Source organism: Barbatula barbatula (genome assembly GCF_947034865.1).
Source record: "Barbatula barbatula genome assembly, chromosome: 9".
NCBI lineage: Eukaryota > Metazoa > Chordata > Actinopteri > Cypriniformes > Nemacheilidae > Barbatula > Barbatula barbatula.
In genome coordinates, this window is record NC_136772.1 from 20,399,559 (window position 1) to 20,427,366 (window position 27,808).

Here is a 27,808-nt window from a genome sequence, read left to right on the forward strand (position 1 = left end):
CATTCTCTTACAGATCAACAGAGTCAGCAGCAACCACGACAGAAACCTTTTATTCACGATGAGCTGAGCTGATCGACTTACCTTAGTTCTCCCTCTCTACGTTTTGTCTATTGACTTTTGGTTGAATGCTTCTGAAATCCCATGTACACTAAACCACTACTATTGCGCGTTTGCTAGACGGATGTTTTAAAGGGAACGACTGCCTTTAATTTGTTGCGACCATGTCCGCAATGGATTTACAAGCGTTCAATGAAACGTCTGGGATTTGGGAATGTCTCCAGTTTCAGAACAGTTCGGTTCTGAACGGGAGTTTGGAGGTTCCCAACGGCACCTGCGGAGATGCGCTCCTGTTACCCAAGACGCAACCTGCGCGCCCCAAAGGTAAACATCTTCTTTATTTATTTCTAAATATATTAGTTTGTTGGATTATAATTTTACTTGAGGAAACGACGATTTGCTTCCTGAGAAAATAGATCAATTCACTTCTGTCAGAATCTTATTGCGCTGATTTGTTATTCAAGCCTTTAATTGAAAAGTTATACTGTAAAAAACTGATGTGGTTTTGACACTTTTGTGGTCGACTGCGTCAAACGAATAAAAATAAAGCACGTCTTCTGCGAAAGCCTGATTTCCAAGCGGTTCAAGAAAGCCTCTAGATACTTCGTTAAGAATATTGTTCAGACAATCGGAATAATTGGGAAGGACATGGCCCACTCAATATCTGTTAATATAACCCTGAAGATTTGGTTTAATTGGGAGTACGCGTCTAAATGAAACCACGCGCTGTGTCTTCCCCAAGGAAACGCGGAGTTTGCGCTCTCTCTCCTGCTATTGAAATCACATCCGAGCGCGTAAATAATTCAGCGGTCGCTCGTTGCATTTGTTTCACGTTCGTCCTGTGGGCAGTAGCTACGTGACGAGGGGCGTTTTTTTGCACGCAGAGATTGTTTATCTTGTGCAAGCCTAGTGATTTCAGATAAACCCCTGATTTATGTAAAACATTTCACTGTAAGCAATCAATATTATCCCACAAAAAGTAAAACCAACAATTAAAAATGAAGGTGCTTCACCCCATGCCACAGGGGAACCATTTTTGGCTCCCCAAAGAATCTTTCAAAGGTTCTTCAAAAATCAATCTCTTTCATTTTTTTAGCCTGTAGAATCATTTTCCACTACAAAGAACATTTTCTACATCAGAATTGCTCAAGTTAAAGGTTAGGGAACATACAGCCAGACAAAGAACCTTTAATTTTTAATAGTGCCCAAAAAAACGAAATATTCCAAAGTGCTACAGGAAGAATCGATCTAAGCATTGAAATGAGATAGTTCTTATGTAAAAAAAACAAACAAACACACTTTATTTCTCAGGAGGCCCCTGAGAAAAGCTGCACATTGGGTTGTGTATTAGATTAGCGTCGGACATTACTTGACGGGCTTAACTGGCACTCGCAGCATATCAAGTCATAACCACAGTGGCCCCAAGCTTTCACGCTGTTGTGCTGTAACATGGTTGTGAGATCTCTGGTTGTGGACTGGATTTCAAAAAATGGAATCCATGAAATAAATATTCAATCGGAGATTAGAATGTTTAAAGACTTTTCAGACCAATTGCACTACATACAACAATTTGAATACTGTAACTTGGCAACTGGGTAACTGGGCAAAAGCGTACAATTGTAACAAAACAAAACGATGCAAAGTTGTACTTTATGTAAATAAATAATAACACAAATCAAATTCACTTCCCACTTTCACAACATCCAAATCAACCAGGTTTATTCAAATAAGAATAATGCCGAATCATTTTGCATTGCATTAGTTACAGCAACAAAAGTATATTTTTAAGATTCAGATCAGGTAAGGTAACAACTGCCTGCTTTTTACTTTCTCCCTGGGAGGAAGTGTTCAGCATACCTCCAGGGGGACGGCTAAATTTAGTTCACGGCCACTGAAGAGCGCAATCACAGAATGCACTACAACACACATTTGCTGCCGATTTCCTCAATCAGGAGAGGCCGTTGGACCTCTCTGTTCTTGCGTCCAGGGTGCACCGTGATCATCAAACACTCCTCTGTAATTGTCGCCATCACACAGAGCTCCATCAACGTCGCTCTTCAAATCCATTCAGGCCTTTTACGTTCATAACTGGACTGCTGCCTCATGACGAAACCGGAGATGGAGATGTACCAGAATGTTGTTTTGATTCTATAATGAGAACAAGAAGCGTTCTGTCGGTCGGTTGAAAAAATGGCAGAATTCTTTCTACGCCTGACGCATGAGAGGCGGCAGCAAATCAAGTGTATGCATGCCTGGCACGAGTACGTACACACACTATATGAAGAGTTTGGTTCCAAAATGAGATAACTCTGTTTTTATTGTGTTCGTTTTTTGTCATTATGGCTTAAATCAAAACAAACCAATTGTGATTCAGTCTGATTGATATATTAATTGGAATGCACGATAAAAACATGATTCTTGAAAAAATATATAAAAAGTATCATCTCATTTTTTTAACCAAACTCTTCTTATTTTCTGATCTTGCATGCTGGCTTTCATATTGGACTTTATTAACTTGACAAATAACGCTGAGATAACGCTGCATCCAACCTGGCGAGAATCTTGTTGAGCCTGCAGGGTATATTATCATCATTCATGAGCTCATTTAACATTTAGATGACTTCAGCGATGAAGCTTAGCCCTCTCTACAGGATCATTCCAAATTGCATGGATGCCAACTGAATGTCATCGTTTTGGTTACTAATATAATATGTGAAAAATCGAAATATGTCATTTAATAATGCATTGTTTTCTTTTATAAAATGAAGAAGAAAATGAGCAGGACATTGTAATTGTATTATTGCAGTACCGTGTGCCGGAACAGATTTATTGATGGTGTTAATTGACAAATGTGATGTTTGGTTACCCTGAGCACCGCAGCATGTGTTCAGAATCTAAATGACTGTATTACCAGTGTTTTTGGCTCACATTTTAAGGTGCACAAGTACTGAACATTTGCTTCTCTGTCATTTTAAACCCCAATTATCATATTTGACTAAAGGAAATTATGTGTTTATACAGCAATGCTTATCCATTTGATGAACTTTCAACATTTGCATATCTGAGAGAGGTACATTGAGAAAACCCGTTTCTCCTGCATAACATAAGATTTAGTGCAACGATAATAACACAGTTTAAAAAGTGTTCATAAAGTGGCCATAAATTATGAATACACCCGAGACTTTTTCTAAATGTGGGTGAGCCATTTAGATTTCTCTTGCAGACACAGATGCGCACACACAGGTGCGGTCTCGCCTTCTGACACTTAAATTGTTATCAACACCTGTAAAGCTTCCTGACTCACCGTAGACCCACTGCAGCTAATGTCACGAAATTCGTAGCAGAAAATCTCTCCAGGCTTTGAATAATTCTGGTAAATACGAGAGCGAAATGCCAGCACGATGATGTATTCAGCAGTTTGATAGAACCATTTACATGTGCAGTGCAGGCATGATGGGAAGGTCTAAATGATGGTGTAAGGGAGGAGGGGGCTCAGGGGTATAGGTGGGATCATTAGTTTGGGAGAGATGCTGCACATTAACTGTGACATCTAAATGGTACTGTAGAGAGAAAGGCTATTTTCAGAATTGAGTACTTGACTATGCAGGCCTTTTCTCAACACTTGACAGAATGTAGTGTCTACTAGACTTAAGAAACAGAATTTCAAACAGTGGAAGAGAAGGTTAAGTTTTTAAATTATTAAAAAAGGTTCGCTTTCAGAACTATATTCTCAATTCAGTAACACTTTTTCGCAATTTTGCAGTGCTGCAAAGCAGCTTTACATGCACATTCTGTAGAAAGACATACATTTAAAAATAAAATATATATTAAATATAGAATACATGGTTTTAGAAAATATTCTCTCTCAACACAATGTACTTTAATTGCACCGAAATTGTCTGTGTTTGCAACTGGCATTTTCTATTTGTAGTGCTAATAAGCGCTGTGTATATTAACATGATGCGCATTTACATTTACATTTACATTTATTCATTTGGCAGACGCTTTTATCCAAAGCGACTTACAAGTAGTTTTATACAGTGGCACATTACTGCAGAGCAATCAGGGGTAAGGTGCCTTGCTCAAGGGCCCTTCAGTCATGACCTAAAGGCATCAGTCATACTTACCTAATTGACTGGATTGTAATCAATTTCTGTGTAAATGATGACAGATACGTTCAAACTTATTCTAAATTTAAAATATGAAATATTTAAATAAATTTTTATTCATTCAGACTTTAGTCATAGCTGTTTATTCAGACTCATGCCGTTCAGTAAACTGCCTTTAATCTAGTTATACTATTTCACAAACATCCACTGCATTATTTATTAACCACACATAACCTTAAGTGGATCACAGCAACAACCACAGCACATGGTTAACAGAATCCAGCAAAGGCGAAAGTCTTTCCCTAATTCAATTAATAGAATTTCATTATCAAACAGTTGATTATTTAAATTGCTGACAAGCTCTTGTCCAGTCACTGTACACCGATTATGAAAAGCCTTCGAGAAGTATAGTACAGGTTACTTTTCTGCCTCTCGGATATTAATTGCAACCCAAAAAATCCATGATTTAATAGACATTCATCCGTGTCACAATTTGTTTGTGCAGATAGCAGTTGATTCAAAGTTTTTAAAATCCATTGTTAATGAGCAAGAAAAATGAATCACACACACACAAAATATTTGATTTATAATTCATGCGCCTAACTTTTAAGATATCTACACTGGTCCTGATGGTAATGTATTTACACTTTCTCCCTTTGGTTGATCATAGTCATTAAGTACCGTGTTTTTAACCCGGGTTTATCAACTCATGAATTGATTATGAGGCAAAAGGCAATTCAACATCGCAAACAGTAGCATATTTTACTTCCGATGTGATGTAAAATGGAAATGACCAAGAGATGATGTGAAAGCAAGATTTTTGTGTGTATATGATGACAAAATACAGTATCGGTCTTGAATGAACTATATTTCTTGACTACGCATTTGGATAAAATGATGTGTCAGACATCAGACTAAAGTTTTGTGGTGAATTATATAATGTACACAAACCAAAGTGACCCAGAATACGAACACACTGTTTCTGGGTTGATCTGAAACAATGCTGGGTCAAAACAGGTCAAACCCAACCGTTGGGTTATAATTGAAACAATGCTGAGTTGTTTCAACCTATTGTTGGGTGAAATATAAACATTCTCTAGGAAAATGTACCCCAACATTTGGGTTTGTCCTCTGAACTAACCATGCGTTGGAAATTACCAAGCATTTTGGAGTGCAGTGGCTAAACTAGGCAAAACATTATTTTTGAAATACTTTATTCTTGGTTTTGATGGATCGCTTGTGACGTAACTTGTGAATGTTGACAGGTTTGTGCGTAACGTGTCGAGATGTCCTACACATACTGATGCCAAGATTACACGTTGAAATGCTGAGGGAGACATTTCTCCATAGGGAGAACATAATTTATAGAAAATAAAGTGGATTTGATTAAACTGTGCCTGTGTAACTTTTCAATTGTGATGGGGTCATTCTCCTGAATGTAATTTATGTTTATACTTTGTCACAGCCTGTTTGTTTGTTTGTTGGTCTCTATGTGTGGTCTGTCTAAGATGGCTTGACAACCGGAGCCAAATTTTTGTCAGACCATTTTTATCAGCAGACATTCTACACCTTCCATCCATTCCTCAAACCCGGAGGACTTGATGAGCACTGATGTTTGTACTTGTTTAATGAAACGAAGTATATTTAAGGTCACTTCAGCCCATTAAAAGTAAAAGTGACATGATATTAAAATATCAGTCATTCCTCCCCAATTCAAAAAACTGCATCAGGGTTGCTTCAAAGTATTTCCCGAGGCTCGTGAAACCCACGTTTGTGACAGAATGTACAGCAATGTGCAAACTGTCATGTTCACGGCTCTCCCACGTAGAATCTAGTTCCATGAATACTTGATAACTTTTGGAAGCGTTCTAAGCAACAAAGAGAGGAATGTGACAGATTACATTGATTTATGTTGAGCTATTTGTGAGGGCCACATGTCTCAAAAGATCAAAGTCTTGGAGTTGTAAGGATCATTTTGGCGAATCTAATCCTTTAAGACCGATGGCTTCAGGCGATCGGTAATGGAGCACACACACAGAAGTCTGGGCTCTAGTCAAACGTGGCCGTGATTGATTGATTTAGCCTGGCTAAGCTACAAACCGGATATGACTGTTCACATCCCATAATCCTCTCTGCTCATGCTGGACCACATTGACTGTGCTCTGCAGAGGCAGTAATGAAAACAGCTTGAAGCACTTTGACAAAAAAATTATTCTTTTCCAATTTGGCACAAAAACTTGGGCACATTGTTGAGATGGGTTGTTAACTCTTTATTACAGATCATTACAGAGCATTAACTATGGTGAAAAAGTGCTGTTCAAATATCCGCTTAAACCATTTCTTTATGTAATTCATTTAAAAACAACCACGATTTGTATAATCAATGTCTGTATTGAGTGAAGCTTATTTTCATGGTTTCTTTTCTGTTTCCATGTGGAACGTGATGGATATTGCACAGGTCACATTGGCACTTAACCAGAACAAAATTCTGGTCCACATGAAGTATTTATGTATCTTTTCCCATCTAACAGCCTTTGATCAAATAAATCTGGTGAACATCTGTCTTTTGAACAAAAGTTTGAACACTTGTTTTTTCACATCATATAACCCTACCACGCTTAGAGGTCACTACAGTACAGTATGTCTTCAAAGACTTATATAAAACACATTAAATAGGTATTCAAAAACATTAAAGCAACAATTTGTAGTTTTCTTGACCTAAAAAGAATGTCTCTAAAATTATTTCAGTAGTAGAACAACTCTTGACTGGACGGATTCTACTCCCGCTGCTACCTGAGCGGCCTCATAGCGGCTACAACCACACTCTGTAAGTTCTGTGTTCGAGTCTGTTCACACAGCCCCGCCCATCCCTTGCCAGCAGAAGAATGCCACATGGTTTCCAAACAACATTTCTGCATTCGCTGGCTCCATTAGCTTAGTAACATATTCACATGTATTGCTCTATCCACAGGGAGCTTATACAGCGACATTATTTAAAACACTGGTAACAGACAACTACGCTTCAAAAGTTGATTTATTTCACTAATTCCATTCAAAAAGTGAAAGTTGCATATTATATTCATTCATTACACACAGACAGATATATTTAAAATGTTTATTTCTTTTAATTGTGATGATTGTAACTGACAACTAAGGAAAATCCCAAATTCAGTATCTCAGAAAATAAGAATATTGTGAAAAGGTTAAATATTGAAGACACCTGGTGCCACATTCCATTCACTCAAATTACCTGCAGAGCCTTCAAATGGTCTCTCGGTGTAGTTCTGTAAGCTAAGCAATCATGGGATAGACTGCTGACTTGACAGTTGTCCAAAAGACGACCATTGACACCTTGCACAATGAGGGCAAGACACAAAAGGTCATTGCAAAAGAGGCTGGCTGTTCACAGAGCTCTGTGTCAAAACACATTAATAGAGAGGCGAAGGGAAGGAAAAGATGTGGTAGAAAAAAGTGTACAAGCAATAGGGTTAACCGCATCCTGGAGAGGATTGTGAAACAAAACCCATTCAAAAATGTGGGGGAGATTCACCAAGAGTGGACTGAAGCTGGAGTCAGTGCTTTTAGAACCACTACGCACAGACATATGCAAGACATGGGTTTCAGCTGTCGTATTCCTTGTGTCAAGCCACTCTTGAACAACAGACAGTATCAGAAACGTCTCGCCTGGGCTAAAGACAAAAAGGACTGGACTGCTGTTCTCTGATGAAAGTAAATTTAGCATTTCCTTTGGAAATCAGGGTCCCAGAGTCTGGAGGAAGAGAGGAGCGGCTCAACAATCCACGTTGCTTGAGGTCCAGTGTAAAGAGCACCTCATGCTTCCTGCTGCTGACCAACTTTATGGAGATGCAGATTTCTTTTTCCAACAGGACTTGGCACCCCAACTAAGTATTGAGTGCTGTACATGCTCATACTTTTAATCTTCATACTTTTCAGTTGGCCAAGATTTCAAAAAATCCTTTCTTTGTATTGGTCTTGAGTAATATTCACATTTTCTGAGATACTGAATTTGGGATTTTCCTTAGTTGTCAGTTATAATCATCGAAATGAAAAGAAATAAACATTTGAAGTATATCAGTCCGTGTGTAATGTATGAATATAATATACAGGTTTCACTTTTTGAATGGAATTAGTTAAATAAATCAACTTTTTGATGATATTCTAATTATATGACCAGCACCTGTATAGAGAAATGTATGGCCTAATGCGTTGTAATATCCTTACACTACTAGCATTTGTCGTTAGAAACACATAAAATGTTTTAAATTCTTAAAAAAAACCTACATCTAATTCTCATTTCAACCTAAGGAGGCCGCCATGTTCTTTTTCGATGATTACGCGCACAGAGAGGCCGCCAAAATAAACACAGACACACTAATCAGTTCTTCAGTAAATATAAGGTTCTGTAGGATAATATATATATATAATGCTAAAATAAGAAAGAAAGAAAATAAAGACGCTATTTGGTGTATTTTCATACATTTTAATATTGTTTGTCAGAAACAATACAAACATGCACAAACCAAAATTATTTCTAATTTATTATATAAAATATGTTTTAGCCATTATACAATGCATTTTATCCAGATTTTGACTTTATGTTGATTTATCAACATCAGTAGCCAAAAGTTATTGTCTTCTATCCCGCCGGTCATTAGCTGACGGGGGCTAATGTTCACGTGTGCTCTAATACAGAATAAATAACCAAACTGCAAGCAGCTTATTATTGTGTTTATCAGTAATTCTCATAATGTATAAAAGTATATGATTATGCTGATGTCTTAAATAGTCTTAAATGTCTTAAAGGCGGAAGTTAAAAGCTATGATTTAATGAACGCTTACCTTGAACAGTTGCTTACTGATACGCGTTCTTCTTTTATGGCAGGCTTGATGGCTTGTGTCAAGAGGACATACCGCCACCTACTGTCCCTGTTTTTATATATCTGATCTTATGTTTTACGTGTCATATTTTACTGTTATATATGGAAAACGTGTGTGCTTCACTGTTGCGAAAGAGAACAGGTTTAGGTTGCAACCATTTGACATCACAGATTTTGTCAGGGAAAAAAATGGTGGCCTCCAAGTAAAAATATTTTATCAAAGTTTATGAATACTGTGACAGTTATACAGTTTTTTTATTTCACAATTATAAAGTCAATGCCATTGTTCATATATTAAGCCATACATCGCTCTATACCCAAAGGAAGTCACTTTTATAAAGATGCTTTAGAAAAAAAAAGATTATATGTGCATCTTAAGCCAGAAAAATGGCACTGATCTATTTTAAAATATGTCAGGGCAAGTTATTTTGAGTTAAGACTGATTTTAGTCTTAAGCCTTGTCTACGAAACCGGGCCCTGGAGGTTCTTGAGTTAAAACGAAACTAGTTTTCATTGCTGTCTATATTACAAAATTTAAAGAATAAAATGTATAATAGAATAATACATGGGAGTATGGGATGTAGAGGCTGTGGAAGACCAGTGTACTGAACATAGAAAACACACATCAACTCACTGTGAACTCACTTCAGTCACATGAATATTGCAAAATGTGACAGGATCACTTACAATATATATTGAAATGCTTAACAAAGTGTTCCATTTTAATGATGATATCTCATGAATTCATTGAAAATGAGTGATGTTCTTGCAGAGTCATGATCCTTAGTCTAATATTTATGTTGCAGTAATATTGCAATTTTTCTACATTTTCAGAGCTTTCGCTCAATTGATAACCACTCAGACAACTATCGAATTTCACACCAGCATCTCTGATACAAATGTCAAGTTTTTAACTCATCACTTATATTAGCTGACGGACCGTGACGGAAAAAAACATTCAGAGTTTTAAAATGTAATTTCTGGCCACAGAGACCAGCTAAAAATGCCACAATCCATCAGCAGTGTCTAAAAACAAGCTGCTTTAAGTGTTTCAACTGAGAAAGCTTTTACAATCTAGAAATGTAATATTGTTTTATGATAGTTGCTGTGCTTTCCATTACCAGCGTCAGGTTGCATTGTGGATCATGGGATTCACGGACTGACAATGAACAACAACAATTATTTTTCTTATTTCGTTTGAATTTGAACATTTACATATTTGAAACCAAACACATGTGTTGACATGCATGCACAATGACCTAACATTAACAACTAACATTAACAACTAAAAAAAGCTGTAAAATGATGTAGCTCATTGTTAGTTAATGTTAATGCATTGCCAATGTTAATGAATGAGACCTTCAGAAAAGTGTTGCAGAAAAACCGGACAGTGCATAGCAGCTGTATTTATTAACATGCTAATGTAGCTGAGAAAACACTTCTGATCACCGTATATGGCCAAACTTCAAAGGAGACAATTTTTTTGTCAAGTTCTTTGAAGCTGAATTACGTCATTTGGGAATAACCATAATAAAGCTGTATATTAAATGTGATTAAATATATCTAATATAGTTTGAATTTTGCAACGTTTCCTAAGATAATGTCATTAAACTATAGTTTCGTATGATTAATGAATATGAGAGTGTTAATGCAGATGATTTAATGGTTTGTAACTCTACTTTACCCTTTACAAAAAGTACATTTTTAAATGTTTTTTATTTTCACTGTATTTAAAGTAACCCATGAGTATGTGTGTGGGTCTAGTGTGCTCACATAAAAATGTTTATTTCAAAAGCCATCATATTTAAACAATTATTAAAAAATACTTTACTTTATTACGAGGAACGCACACAGCATATATGGTTAATATTTGCTGAGTCGGATACGTTTATCAGAAAAACAACTAGTTACTTATTACTAGTGTTCTTAGTTAGTTTATTTTTGCCCCCATTTTGGGAAGTGTTTGTTTGTAGTTTTGTATTTTAGTCTTGTCATTGTTTTCCTCCATCGTGGGTGTTTGTTTTGTGTTTTATAATTAAAGTCTTTGTTTTCCCCACCACCTTCCGCTGCCTGCAATTGGGTTCTTCCTCTCTCTGTCACACCCCCCGCTTGTGACAGATCGAGACAAATTACTTCTCACAAATGGTAATTGAGTTAGTAACTGAGTTACATCATTATAAAAGTAACTAATTACCAGGGAATGTAACTATTGAGTTACCTTTTAAAAAATGCTCAAATATGTCAAATAACTTGGATGCCCCAATATTAAATATGTTAAATGGAAACTAAATAGAATAAATTATTCGTAGAAAACACTGTACACTAATCTACACTATTTTAATGTTGCTGTGGGTCAATGTATGTGGGTCATATTAAATTCAATATTTTATATATCAATATATTATTATTGTAAATATTATCATTAGTATACTGGAATAATAAAACACAATAGAATAGTTCAGAACAGTTTTTTTCACAGATCACAATAATGCTCCTAAAGACATGTACGGTACCAACTTCACAACTGCTTGACATAATTTACTGTACTTATTTTTCGTAGTTTCTTACAAAAGTTAACTGTTTAATAACAATATTATTGTTTGACTGATTAATATTTTGACTGCTTTCCAGTATGATAGCCGGATGTTATTTTTGCATACTTAAGATTGCATTTTATTAAACAGAATATTTAATTACTCGCAGTTATAATTTCACTTTCGCTTTGGAAATGTTATAGTTTTGTGTTACCCACAGCAGCATCCCAGCCTCATTCCATCCATTTAAAAAAAGTCTCTGTGCTCTGGGCATTGCCATGACATATAGGCAGGAAATAAACAAACGCCCACACATGCTGTAAACGCTAGTGTGGACGAAAACCATTTTAAAACTAAATCTCTGCTTACAAAGGGAAACGTATCGACAAGGTCTCAGCTACACGTTTTGTGGCAGCATGTGACGATGTGAGGTGCTTCATTAGATAAGAATTACTTTCCACCGACGTGGAGCCTCTTTCTTCCTTGGCACATGTTGAACATTACATACACTTTCCTTGTGTTTGACCATAATGAGGGAAAGTAGTGCTTATATTTCCAGTTTGCGAAGGCTACATTTGAACTTGTCGTGCTTGCCATCGCTCTCAGACTCCTAGACATTAGTATACTCTGTACCCTGTGTTTGTGTGTGTACCCTGCCAAACTCTGCCTCTGGTTGGCAAAAGATTAAAATGTAATTGACCTAAATCAATCATCAGAACCTATCTAAATTAGTTATTTGTCCAACCCCCATAACACAAAGCAGAGAAAAAGACCTTTGCAGGTCCTTTGGAGGAGAGAGAGCCTACTCGATTGAAAACTGCATCAGTGAGCTCAATTATAGTAACACTTCATTTTATTGTCAGTAACGGTAATCGTGTTGTAACGGGGGAAACAGTAATCCGTTTGATTACTTGTTAACTTAAACAAGTTTACTTAAACAAGCAACGCTGTTTATTTATAACGCAGTTATTTCCATCACTGGTAATTTGCTAACTTAAGTTTTATGTTTCTCTTTCAGAAATGAATTCACTCCGCATACTGCTGTACTCCATCATTTTCTTACTGAGCGTGTTTGGAAATCTGCTCATCATCGTGGTGTTGGTGGTGAACAAACGAATGCGGACGGTCACCAACTCCTTTCTGCTTTCCCTGGCCATCAGTGACCTCATGATGGCAATTTTCTGCATGCCCTTTACTTTGATTCCCAACCTGTTGGAAGATTTCATTTTTGGAGCAGCCATGTGCAGGATTGTGGCATATTTTATGGGTAAGATTAATTTCAGTCCATCACTACAGGATCAAGTGAGTCTATAATTTGTTACCTTGTTAACAATAAATTATATCTCTGTCGACTGTACCAAGTCGAGTCAAGTCAAGTCAACTTATTTATTTATAATTTTCATTGTTACAAAACAGCTGTAACAGAAAACATATTGACTATAAGCAAAACATATAAGGTTATGCAAGTAAAAACTTAAAAGGTGAAAACACAGAAAACAGACACAGACGCACAGATTCAGACACACCCTAAACACTCCACACAACACGCACCAACACACAGACACACACATACAAACACACAGACACACACACACAGACACACACACACACGCACGCACGCACGCACGCACACACACACACACACACACACACACACAGACACATGCACAGGGGCCATCACCTAGAACCACACACCCAATATAAGGAGAGAGAAACACAGGTCAAATATTAAACAGACTATAAATTCCTATATTCAGTGTTAATTAAATAAAACTTCAAAATTCTAGCAGCCGCCCTCCAGCCAGCCAAAAAAGCGAACCCAAAATTCCATTGGTGGAAATAAAACCTCAGAGGGAAACCAGGTCTAACCAGGGGATTTCAGTTCCCCTCTGGCAAAAGCTGCAGCCTCTGCACAAGCTCGACAGTGCTTGGACAATAAGGCAAAATAATTTTTATTTATTTAAGATTATCATTAATATTCTAATAGAAGCTGAAATTTTGTTGTGAAGACATGTCAAGTCGCTGTGTCCTTCTTTATCCAGCTCTATCACCTCAGCATTTGTCAGGTGTGGGCATGGACTGCGTCCTGCCTGCTCTAGTAACCTAGGAATGCGCCCTGCCCGCTTAGGTAACCTTGAAACAATGAAACAAGACTGGCTGAGAGTGGAGTACTGTTTTGCATTCTTTGATGCAACAAATACTTGTCAGTTGTTGTTGGAAGTGTTCCTGGTTCCGGTTGATCTAACTAGTGCAGCCTAAACCTTCTGAATATTTATATTATGGTAGTGTAGTGTATGCAAGATTAAAAAGATGCGTCTTTAGTCTAAATCTAAACTGACAGTGTGTCTGCCTCCCGGACAGTACAGGAAAGATTGTTCCAAATTTTAGACACTAGATAGGAAAATTATCTACCACCTGCACTTGAGTTTGAAATTCTAGCTATTACCAACTGACCGGACGCCTGAGAGTGGAGTGCACGTGAAGGACTGTGATACAAGAGGGCTTTATTGGTAATAAGCAAGATTTTAAAGTAAGAAGAGCTAACAGCAGCTCATGCATACTGGTATCTAAATCACTGTGTCTTTTGAAATGTCCACTGTTCACTATCCCTCTGATGCACACTGCACACAAATGTTGAAAGCAATATAAAAATGTTTGAAAAAACAATCAATATGATTGTCTGGAAGGCAAAAACCAGGAGTCCTGTGCCATTCTCTATGCGCTGCTCTTTTATTGTGGTATCACTGATTAAAGAACTGCCCCCAAACTGCACATTAAAACAACTGTGGTTGCTTGCCTCACAAGTCAGTCAGGTAGATTCTTTCAAGCGTTTTGGGCAGAATAACCAGATGTTATGACTTTAGTTCATCAAAAGTCTCAAGACTACTGTGTGTACCTAATGACCTCATCACATTCCGCCAATCAATCAGCTTGCAGAGCAACATGACACAAGTCTTGTTTGCATGCTGTAGGCAGTATCGCCTTCTGGGCTACAACAATCACCTGCCCCCACCCCCAGCTCCACCTGTCTACATCGTTGCACGGGTGACTAACATTGCAGCAGTGTCTTTTTTGCATACTGTGTACAACCGTTTCTCACTCCCGACTTGTCACATATTTACACTCGGTCAGCACCCTTTGGTGTCACCTTTGAACGTGCATAAACAGGGAACTGGGTTGCTTTTATTTATGCAATTCTTAGCATATCATTATTATTTATAGTTTTCATATTTTGTAGCAATTAACCCCAACCCCACCCTCATATAAAACACAACACAAAAATAATAGTGTAGTCACAATAATTTTTCCACAAACTGAACAAAATAATTACAAAGTATTACAAATACTATCGAAAGGAAGACCTTTTTGCACCGACGACGTACGATAACTTTACATGAAGATGCCGTGTTCGTGAATGCACGAAGTCGCCTCCTATTCAAAATATAAACCAACAGCTAGATGCATTCGGTCGCGGGAGCCAATTTCATGGCACGTTTAAAGCCAATGAAATTACACGATCGTTCACGAGACTCTCTTCCTCTGGCGGCAATTTTTGAACTTCGTTGTTCACTGAATCTGAGCTTTACCGGGGGGGGGGTGATCACTTTCACATCTGTTCCTAATTCAAATCGATCATTTCACATTGGTACCCTTGCAATATCTATATTTTTTAACGACATTGTGTCTGCTTGTATCTTATGGTTTATTTTATTATAAATTGAGTCGGGAGTGAGGATTTGTTGTTGTGTAAGCAGTAGCAAGTCTTCATTCTCTCTCTTCAATAGCAGCAAGTAGATTAAGTTCTGCCAAGATCAAACAAATTGTCTTCAATATTATTGAGTTTTCATGACTGATATTAAATAACCAAGATTTATCCATTTGATATTGACATTGATACCAAATAATTGGTCACTAATGTACAATAAACACACTTATGAAGCTTATCGGCACTTTTTCATGAATCACTACCTTTTTAAATGAAAAACATGCCTCTGCAATGCTAGGGTTGATTTTGAAGCACAAGGAGAAAATAAATCGACTTAAATAAGGAAAATTCACTTTCTATTCAGCATACCACATTTATGGCTGTACCCACCATTGAGGTCCAGACCTTGTTTCTCCATAGTGTGTAATAAATGTTGTGAAATAATTCCCTTATAAGACAAACTCTGTTGTGGTGTTGCTAATATTGTTGAAATCGCCTAGACAGCTGATCTCAGACCTGGCTCACCATAGCAGTCTAACAGTGTTTGCTAATGTCACAAATGATGGAGGTGGCAAATTAAATATAGCAGGGTGGGAATAATTATCCAATCCAATCAAAGAAGGCTTGTGTTCACAGAAGCCATATTATGGAAGTCATCATTTTATTGTGGGGATAAATATAACATAATAATTGTCCTATTAAGGAAACTAAAACCCTGCAACCACCCTGCACTCAGGTACAGTGCCCCAGGAAAAATTACATTGTCATGTTATATTTCTTACTTCCATACATGGGTGATCAGATAGCGTTTCTAAAGGATGTTTTTTCCCCGGCATCATGTTCACTGTCTGGTGGAATTCTTGGGCATGACAGAGTTCAGAAGGTTGCAGATCTTATTTGCTTGAGTGTTCTCAAGGCGCTCAGAGCCCATGTAGTGTCAGAGCAGCATGGTAACACGTCTAACGCGCTGTGCCAACCGTAACCACGTTTATTTTTGAGGGGGAGGGATAGGAAGGGATTTGTAAAGCAAAGAACAATTTCCCTGGTGCGAGCTTTGGTGCAGAGGGTGAGATCAGATCAGTTGTCGGCTATCAGGACAGTAATTCTGCAAACAAGCAGGCCTGTGTCCAATCTCCGGTGTCCAATCTTACTCCTCTGATAGGATGCCATTTTAAAATGTTGATAGCTTTGTACTTTTACAAGAACATATTTCTTAAGGATTTGTCACCTTGAGTTTTGCTAGGAGTCGACACCTTTGGAAAACATAGATGTGCAATACATACATTCGCGATGAGAGCAACTGAATAAAAAAAAAGCAGGTGTATAAACCAGATGTAAAAGCAAAGATTGAATTGGGATTGTGAATGTGGGAGATGGCGGAGATTCTGGTGGCGTAAGCCTGTACTTCACAACTCATTTTTCACATTTTATGTATGTTTCCGGTATTTATGGTTTCCCAGAACCGGAGATGAGAACCACTGCCCTAGGCCACCTTCCTCATATTGAAACCTTTTATTGATGACATATACACGTATGTCTGTGGGTGTGTGTGCGAGAGAGATGGGGTGTTTGCTAGAAAATAAAGTGAAATTAAACAAAAAATAAATAAATAATGTAATACCAACACAGCTGTATACAGGCATTTATTTTTCCTGGACAGCACTAAGAATAATCTCCTACTTCTTACCATTTCTCTAAAAACACAGCCCATGTCAGAAATGTCAGAGGAATGTGCTCGAATACAAATGCGTTTAGCAAAGGCTCAAATAATGACTTCAAAATGAATTATATATGTAATATTCAGGTCCACATGCATGTCCCGTTTAGACATTCAGTTTATTTAGAAATGCAGCTCTTCACTGACACACATCAACTGACAATGCACAGCCAATATCAGATACCAAAAGAGAAAAAAGAGAGAGATTTTTAGATAGTGTGTTTCTGAAGCTGTCCGAATAATTGTGGGGAACAATTAGAGGTGGACAGTAGATGTAGTTGTTTCTATTACTATATACCGTAAAGCTTTATTATCATTTACCCCTTTTGGGCCCAATTGAGCTCAAAAAAGACAATTAAGCACCAACAAATAAATAAATAAAACTAGACCAACTGTGTTACATTCAAGTTTTCTTAAGTTTAACATCTGTTAATTTATTAAACTGGTTAATTTATATTAATTCCATATTGTCTCCTAAATTGAACATAATAGCAATACTTATTATGCATTATAAATAACCCATATAACATTTTGTAATAAAAATACAAATAAATAATTGTATGAGTTAAACATATTTGTTTAACAAAAAAATCTGGAATTACTATTAAGAATAACCCTGGCCTCTGGTGTCATTGTGTGAAATTCTGGTTTAAGTCATGCCCAGTTTATATGAATATGAATAGAATTTTAGAAATACTCATTTTGAGATAGATAAGAGATACAAAAACAGAAACAAGTAATGGCTTTGGACACCCCTAATGTCACATGTTTCCTTTTCTCATAAGATCACATGTCCTTAACTCCACGTTTCAAAACAAAACTAAGCAAAGTCTTAATCTGTGTTTAGATTGAAAGTACCAGAATTTAATCTTTCTCTGCAAATTGTTCCACAGTAATATTTACACCATTGTCATCTTACTATACGTACAAATATTCTTGTCTATGTCTACATCTATATGTGTTATATTGTTTTTTTGAAACAAAGCTATTATCATATCAGTGGATTACTTTATAATAAGGAAACATTTCATTGTGTAATTTCACTGAATCAAAACACACGTCGAAGACAAAATGCTGCTGTGAGCAAACATGTCGATTTCAACTGAGAATTTGAAGCTTTTTCATTTTTAATTCAAATGTATTGGTTAATAGCTTTTTGCAGCAGGTTTACAGTAAATACATATTAGTACAGATAGCAATGACAAACAAGCACATTTGCTAAATGGAAACAAAATAGGATAAAACAAACAGGACTGCAGCATACGTAAATTGAATCGATTGAAAAATAAACCAACAATACGTTGTAGTCCCAAGATGCTAGTGTTCAGCTTTAAGCACGCATTGTTTATAGCCTGCATTCATACAAAAATGTTAAACTTCAGCTACTAGTTTGTGCAATAATTCGCCAAATTATAATTTCCTTGAATGAAAAATTTGTCCATTCTTCTATCAAAAAACATGATAACGTGTTACATGTTTTCGTTTCAAATGTTATATATACCTGTATATATATTATTTTGCTTTACCACAGGTATCTCAGTCTGTATATCAACCTTCAGTCTGGTGGCTATAGCAATTGAGAGATACAGTGCCATTTGCAACCCGCTGAAGTCCCGTGCATGGCAGACCAGGTCCCATGCCTATAAAGTAATCGCTACAACATGGGTTCTGTCCTTCTTTATAATGACACCCTACCCCATCGTCAGCACCCTGGTCAAGCTCCCCAACAACAATGCTCACATGTGCCGTCACTCCTGGCCAAGGAGCGAGGTGGAGCAAGCATGGTAAGTGCACAACATCTTTCTTAGGCTTTGTATAGAAACCAGAAGCATGCTAGATATAATAATATAGTAATAACATATTTATTAAATATGTAAAAACACCCACACTTTAAATGTTTAGCATACTTTGCATAGGATCTGTTGCTATAGATACTAGTGTGATAATAATACTGTGATGTACCTATAACAAGAACAAAGCTGATTTAAATAAATGTGTGGATTCAATTTAACTTGAGCTTTGAGGTAAACTGGTAAATATGAAATAAAAACATGTTTTTATTCTGACTAATCAATTAATAATGTAAAGCTGGTAAACCCTATAGCCTCCAGAATGCATTGCAGCAAGTTCTATTGTAAGTCCGTAATACTGTAAATACTGTAAAGTTTGATTAAAACCAAAAAGGATTATAAAACATAGCTTTCCTGTAGCTCAGTGGTAAGAGCATTGCTTTAACAACGCAAGGTTGTGGGGAATTGCAGATACCTATGTAAAATGTATAGGATAATGCTATGTTGGTCGCTTTGGATAAAAGCGTCTGCCAAATGCCTAAATGTAAATGCAAACATAAAATCACAATGAATCAATCCAGTCAATTACAATCCAATGTACGATCAAATACCGTAGATATGCTACCAGACGAGCAACAGAGGGTAGACTCTTACTCCCCAATGCTAAAATGAATTTCCTTAAACGTGCAGTAATATATAGAGCTACGAAAGCATGGAGTCTTTACCATTGTCAGTAAGTAGGATAACAGGGAATTCAGATTTTAAAAGGCAGGTAAAAGCACACCGTGGATTAACGTATTTTTTGAGAGTTTCGCAATTCTTTGAACGAACAGGTGATGCTATATACTAAAATGATTGTTTATAGTGGTATTATGTGATGTCAAAAATGTATTTAATTTTATGGACTTTAAGTGCAGTGCAGATGCCAGGAAGACGCTTTTTATGTATGGAATGATGAATGGATTTTAATTGTTGGATGTACGCCGGGAAGATTAGCAATGCTATTGGGCAGAGCTAATGTAGATCCAAATATAGAGTAATACATCTATAGATGTCAGGTTGTTTTGGATCGGAACATTTGTTTAGTGACCAATCCATCCAGTACATCAAAAAAACATGGTGTCTATTTCATTATGAGAGACAAAAACAGAGCATCCAAGAGTCAGTCTACAGCATGTGATTAGGAGCAGGTGTGTTGTAAACTACTGTGTGCCTCTTGTGGCACATTTGGGTTTTATGACAGCCACTAGCATGCAGCTAGACTGGTTCCATTGAGTATGCAAAAATATTTGACATACTTTTTCTTAAAGGGGTCAAATGGCGCGAATAAGTGTTTTTCTGTGTCTTTGGTGTGTTATAAGTTCGCTATGCATGAATTTGACACGTACAATTTCAAAAATTAAAATATCAGAACAAAAGTTGCATTCTTTCTAAAAGCGAATGCTCACCCAGACCTGCCTGAAACCCCTATGTAACCACACCCCCGCAAATTTACGTAAGTTCATAGTATGACTTGACTAAGACCGCCCAAATGTACATACAAATAAGGTGAACGCACCTGTTAGTACAATTGCTTTGGAACCTGATGTTCCGAATATGGTAAAAGGCGTTACATTTCCATCAAACGCTTGCGGCATTCGACCAATCACTACGCACTGGTTAACTGGCCAATCATAGCACACATAAAAAATCTGCGCGTTTCAGAGAGGCGGGGCAAAGAGGAGATACAAACACGCATGGTATGTGGAAAATACAACGTTTTTGAACCTTAAATCGTTTACACACATTGCATTACATCTAAAACAAACGATAATATTTATTTTAGCCCTGTCATATGACTCCTTTAACAATAGAATGTTGGACACAACAGGATAGAATTTCAGGAAATTTACCATGAATAAAAGGATGTTGTTAGTTGCAGACAATGTTCTTTGCTTGAATTAGAGCTAGATGATTGGACAGCATTACCTTATAGAACTGAAGCTACAAGTAATCTTGTATGAAAATACACACTGCTGATTTCTTTGACGAGAGCCTAAAACAGAACAGATTCAAATGAAGTCGCAAAGTAATGACCATTTCATGACCAAGACCTATTCATTACTCTTTTTCCGCCTAGTTTCCTTTTTATGTTAAAAAATTATGTTTTATCAGGTTGTCATTCAAAAATAGAACTGAAAAATAACAGTGACACATGTCCATTTGCATATTATCTTGGCATTGTATGGCTAATATGTGCAATGTATAACACAAACTAGGAAATGAAGCAGTTTTGTATTACATGTTTTGCATTACATACAATTACATTTTGCAGACTTTTAGCTCAAAATTGTGAAGTGAACACAGGGCTCTACTCAACGCATGTGGGTCTGCCCAAAAAGGTTTCACTTATGTTCACAAAAGACACAATGTTTTTAGAATAATCAATACATTCATATTTTTATATAAAAATAATAATAATCATCAGAATAAACAATTCATTTGCTGTACACCCGAGGCTGTTACCAAGCAATAGAGCAACTTAGAAGAAATCTTATAGAAAATCATAATTCAACCTCAATGTTAACCTTTCATGGTTTAAATACCTTTTAATACATTGTGTTCTTGTTGGTGATTCATCAATGATTCATGTTGATTCATAAAAAAAATCATGAAAATAGAGCACTTGTCTGACAACTCTGGATACATTTCTGAACAAGTCTTAAGGAGATGTGCATGTGTGGGTGTATTAGTGGGGGGTTTATTGGCATTGTAGTGTTTCTAAAGACGGAGCATTATATTGTCATCTTGTTCCTCCATTGGTTTTATTTCCCCTGTTTGTGGTTTTTAAGGTATATCCTGTTGCTGTTTGTACTGTTCTTCATTCCTGGCGTGGTGATGATCGTCGCCTATGGGCTCATTTCCCGAGAACTCTACCGTGGAATTCAGTTTGAATTGGAGCAGAAGAAGGGACAATGTGGTGAGACCTAATGATGTATTACTGTATATGCATCCCAGTCTGATTTATTGCCAGATTTAATAAGCGCCAGACCATCTCAAAGAGTATTAACTGCTCTCGTCTGTGTGAACATATTTTGATGTCTCACCCTGAAGATTTAATTGTCTGTGTGTACAGTCATGCCCGTCTGTTTATAGAAAATACACAGCAGAACATTTCTGTAAATGCCCCTAAAATGGACTGCTTGCACTGAGCCTTGGACGTTCTTTTGCCTTGAATTAGTACAGCTTGCTATTTTCAGGTTATATGGATTTACAATGTGTTGTAACTGCATATGAAACCCTACTTAAAAGCAACATTCAAAGCAGATTTAATTTTTTTACATTATCAGAGATTTAAGAAAAATTCTAACATCACTATAGGTCTGGAAAAGTCCATTCTCACACATTAAGTTTACAAACCAAACTGAGAAAGCAATTGTAGGTTAAAGGTCCAGTGTATGAATTTTAGCCGCATCTAGTGCTGAGGTTGCGAATTGCAACCAACGGCTCACTCCAACCCTTCTTCAAAGCACTACGGTGGCTGACACTGAACTAAGATGTCGTCAGATGTTGCTTCTTTGCCGAAGAGCAGTTTGTCCATTTTGGGTTACGGTGGAACCAACATGGTGAATTCCATGCAAGGGGACCCGCGTTGTATGTAGATAGAAATAGCTCATTCTAAGGTAATAAAAACATAAGGATTCATTATGTTAGGCCTTTTAATACCTCTTTAGACATAGTTTATTACAGCCCTTCTCAAAATCCAGACTTCTGTCCGGATGCGGACCGGGAGGGAAGTCGATCGGGACCAACATCCATCCCCTTCACATTTCAAGTGCACTCATCAGACCTCCATGGCACACGCACAGAGGAGCGCGAACCAGTGTTGCAGTGTTTACAGACTTAAATCGTCAGACAGCGAGTGGCAACTAGTGACATTTTGGATAAACCGTATCTTTCATTCAGTAGAAAAATTTCGCCCCGCGAAGGTGAGGTTTTACCTTCCTGACGCAGCTCGTCTTTCTCGTCGTCAACTCTGTGCAGCAACCGGTCCGGCAGTTAGCAACACATTCAACTGACTGAACCGCAGCAGACTTGTAAATGAATGATTACAATGATTACACTGCTACTGACTGTCTGGGCATAGGATAATGAACCTAGTTCATCTACAGAAAATAATAAAATGCACTGCTGTATATCAGTGTATTTCAGTTATAATTCAAGATTTTAGCAATTCAGTTGAAATGACTACAGGTTACATTATAGTACTATTACAGAAACTACAGAAAAATATGTAAATGAGATCTGTTTTTTGGGCATTTAGTTTTATAAAAATGCAATAGCCTACTGTGTATGCAACAGTTCAGAGAGTAAACGTTACACTTGAGACATGTTTACGATAATTAGCATATGTACAGTTGAATTATTATATACAATTATAAGCATGATTATTAAAACAAGTTTTTTAACAAAAATAATTCCAGACCTATTGACGTTGATGAGAATTCAGATTTGGACCACTGAATGTAAACTTTGAGAAGCCTTGGATCATATTTATAATTTCTGTCAATAGATCCACCCAAATAATTACACACTGGACCTTTAACAATAGCATTTCACAGATTCACCGAATGGACCCGACAAACACACACACATCACATGTCCAAAGGTAAAATAAATATTTTTTAGCAAATAGATATCAAAAAGGAGTTACTACATTTCAGATGAAATTCTGCGGTATGGCTGATACATTAAACTCGATTTCACGTTTCAGCAACAGCCTTCACTTCAACACTTCTGCTTCCTCAAACCCATTCCTCCTGTCTCATTTAAAGTCAAAATTAAACTCCATTCCGCATTTTAGCTACAGCCTGACTTCCATCTGCTGTTTCCTTAGTTCCCTTGAACCGGAAGCTGCGATCGTTTTTACTTCCGTATTTTGACACATTTCCGAGTGAAATGGAATTTCTAATGAGAACAATAGCGGGCATAGCTTTCGTCTTTCTCTGCAATTTGATTGGATGTATAATTTTTTTTAAATGGACTGACAGTTGAAGGGGAGGAGTTAACGGATGCTCCGCCCAAGCGTCTATCTTATGTCATTCAAGATGGATAGTCATTACAAGAAGGAAGTGCATTTTCAGATTTTAACTAAGGATTATAAAGGCACACAAATTTTTATAAGTGATTGACCCACATTGATAAACTTACTTACATTATTTACTTACTTTATTTACAATAAACACTGCAATATTTCATGAACAAATAGGCATTGTCATAATTAATTTCACTGGGTCTTTAAATCCATGTCTCCTGGCTCATTCAGAGTCCCTATATAGAGTATTAAAAATATTCGTTTTGACACAGCAAGGGTAAACTAAGTATTGTTGTATATTATAAAGGGACAAAACTAACTGGGACAAAAGACCCCTACTACCCCTTACCTTATCATACACTTTATTATTAAACACATGCAAGCTATTTTTATGAAAATACATTTCTGTACGGTCTGATATGTGATGTGAAAATTCGACCCACTGTCAAATAGCGCCACATATAGTAGTAACGCGTTTTACTCACCACACTACTGAAGCTGGTGTCTTTTTCCTCAAGGGTTCTCTGCTATGATGAATACATCTCTGCATGTACGTAGTTGCGCCGAACGTTTGAGCCCTAAGAACTAAAACGCAATTGTGCAAGTTATCCATTGCAAAACAATAATAAGGAAAAATATAAACATGATATGACTCCGTAAATATCTGATCGACAGAACCCTTAGAGGTTAACATCTACTGAACCACTTATTACATCTTATTCCTGAGCTAACTGTCCTGCAGTAAATCAGAGTATATTAATATAATAAAAAAAAATTCTGTTCTGCACTGATGTTGCATTAAAGCTCCATTGCTGACTGACTCACCACTTTCACCATTAAATATTTCCTTTGAATGAACAGAATGTAATTTCCTTTCTTAATTTTGATCGGTTACAATTTGTGCTACAAGAGGAAACTCATGAATGTAAAAGTACAACCTGCTGTGGGTTTTTTTGAACTGGTGGAAGGGAAAGAATTAGATGGGATTTAATGGTTAGGGTTCTGAAGGAAGCATTGTATTGGTCATAACTATGTACTATCCTAACACAAACAGAACATATCATTTTGCCGTTTGTAAATGATCGACACATTTCTAATCTATATTCTTCCTTTTTAACACAATATGCACTGTAACTGAAATGTATAGTATGAAAATGTGAACAAACGTTTGTCACGTTGTGTTGAATCTACTACACAACTGACTAAAAGTAACAATTTCTATGATGCCTAAGCTTGCCTGGCTAAAAGCTGAAGTGTTTGTGTAGCTCAACTGAGAGCATGTAGCTTGCAGTGCCAAGGTCATAAGCTCCATTCAGAGTAAATACATGAATTCATCACTTTTATAAGACCTTGAATTCTCTTCATGTCACGCTGGATAAATGTGTAAATGTAAGCTTTACCTGGATTATGTTTCTGTATCTTTCTGCCTTGCAACCAACGGTATTTCTTTCAGAAAATGCAAATCTAGCTCAAAATGCAGTCTTTTCTTACTTTTGTAACTTAATGTCTGCCTTGTGCTTTCTTTGCAAAATATCCATTGCTTCTTCTCCAGAAATGAAAAATGGTATCAGTGGTGGTGTTTCATGTAGCAGCGATGATGGAGATGGCTGCTACCTCCAGGTGTCCAAGAGACCCACCTCCATGGAGATGTCAGCCCTCACCCCAACAGGCTCGGCAAAGGTGGACCGCCCCCGCAGCAACACGTCCGAGGCGAAACTGATGGCCAAGAAGCGCGTGATCCGTATGCTCATCATCATTGTGGCCATGTTCTTCATCTGCTGGATGCCTCTGTATTCTGTGAACACCTGGAAAGCGTTTGACATCCGTTCAGCCCACAAAGCTCTTTCTGGGGCTCCTATCTCCTTCATCCACCTGCTGTCCTATACCTCTGCCTGTGTCAACCCCATCATCTACTGTTTTATGAATAAGCGATTTCGCAAGGCGCTGTTAACTACCTTCTCGTGTTGTTGCTGGCTCTGTCGCAGGCGGGGCTTTAGGGAGGGTGATGATGAGGTCACAGCCACCGGTGTCTCCATGTCCAAGTTCAATTACACCACCGTGAGCACAATGGGCCCATGCTGATTCATTTTCTTCAGGTTGGGATAGATGGAGAACATTGGGGAGCGATGTTGACGGACGGTCTGGGCTTATAAATTACGTTATAAATATAACTTTCATCTTTGAACATTGTGCCTAAAAGTATGACGCTTTGACCTTGTTGATGGGCGTTTGATGTAAGTAGCCATATTTAAATCAAAGAAGTTAGGTTGTAGCAAATTTGTTGTGTATCGCCCGCCTGCAACAATGAAAACTGCATGCTGTTTCATAATTGATTACTCACGGTGTTACATATATGCCAGAGACTTATATAAATGTATGTACCTTAGATGGCAAAACCTTTGGTAGGGGATGTCGCACCTGGAAACCATTTTGGCATAAAGTGTAATACGTCACAATCAAATACTTGTTATGTATTGACTATATTCTGATGTATTGTAAAATAAGTGAACTCTAGAAAAATGCTCAGCTACGCAGTAACCATTTTCTGAGCCAAGGACTCGTCAGTTCATCAGTGTTAGAAAAAGCCATGACATCATGCCCTTGGCACTATCATCATATGTTCTTGATGTTGCCGGAGAGTTGGCAGGCCATTAACTCAGCAGGCAGTTGAGTCGCCAAGGCTAGTAACATCCACCCACTGGTAGATGTGCCACATGTACAAGTGTTGAACAGCTATGTAAATGAAGCTTACAATGGAAAAATAGTCGGGGAATTGGCTAGTGGGATGCCAGCCTTTGATGGTGTTATACTTACGTTAAGTGCCTGCTTAGCATATCCAGTGTTCTTAAGATCCCTTGAGCTGTTAGAGTTTTTCTTCAGACCATTCGTCTCATCAGAAGAAGTACTGTGGAAGACTTCTTATTCGAAGCCTTTATCAAAAATCAATGTTTTCAGCTGTTTAGGACTCTAAAATACTGACATAGCTCTGAATTACCACTGAATTTTTCATATAACTCCAAATCTGAGCTAACATCATCGCTGTATATAAAACATCTTTGCAGTGTTACACAAAAGACAATGTGTAAAACCAGTCACAGCATAATGTAGGTCTGCTTGGTGTTTTTGGCCAGTGACCTCATTCCTCATTTATGTGAGTGATTTTTTATATATTGCTTAGTTTTTGAAGTTGCCCTTCATGTCCTTCGCAGTTTGTGGCTCATTGTTTTAAGTAATCTCAAACGCTGATGGCCTCTGAATTTTGGATTCGCTGATTCGGATAATCTCATAATCTCAGCGGTTGATATATGGCTGCTTCTGTGCCCTTGTACATATTGTATAACTAAAAGCTTATTACGGTCATCTGAATGGATCCTCATCCAATAAGAGCACAGAAAACAAATAAACATTTAATCCTGATTGCCCATTGTGCTTTTGCCACTTCAGAAGACAAAAACAGCGAATGATATTGAGGCTGGTTAGAGAGAAGAAATGTCAAACCTTCTTGACCGCCCTTGCATCAATGGGAAGTGGGACTCAAGTCAGTGTGGTATTCACTTTAAAGTTTTCCCAGCAAAATTTTGTGGATAATAATGAACCTTTTATTCATTGAATTCATGTGACATTATTCTTTAAAAAATAACTTTGTTACCTCATGTCTTTCTTTTATAATCACGAGTGTCAAAATCTGCTTTAATTTATTGCGTAGCTGTACAGTGTCATTTAGTCTAAACAATGTCAAAAGTTACTTTTATATTTATTTTTACATTGCTTATTTTTTCATTTACCTAAGAAACAGTGCAGTATATCCGCTTGCTTTCTTCTCTGTTTATTTTTCACCAACTCCACTCTTCGATGTCTTTTCGCTTCCATTGTCTTTACTTTCTACTTTTGTAGTGTTCTGAATTCCTATTGGATAAACATGG

At 37.2% G+C, this 27,808-nt stretch overlaps 1 protein-coding gene across 1 annotated transcript; it reads left to right on the plus strand.

The window, feature by feature from the left end:
- Nucleotides 1-230: 230 nt before the first annotated feature.
- Nucleotides 231-27,671, plus strand: cckbrb (cholecystokinin B receptor b; the record flags this gene model as incomplete). The annotated part of the gene is made up of 5 exons (XM_079464662.1): nt 231-381; nt 12,617-12,865; nt 18,553-18,805; nt 21,643-21,770; nt 25,438-27,671. 5 exons carry the CDS (start codon nt 231-233, stop codon nt 25,965-25,967), a joined length of 1,311 nt encoding a protein of 436 aa, XP_079320788.1. The 3' UTR covers nt 25,968-27,671.
- Nucleotides 27,672-27,808: the final 137 nt, after the last annotated feature.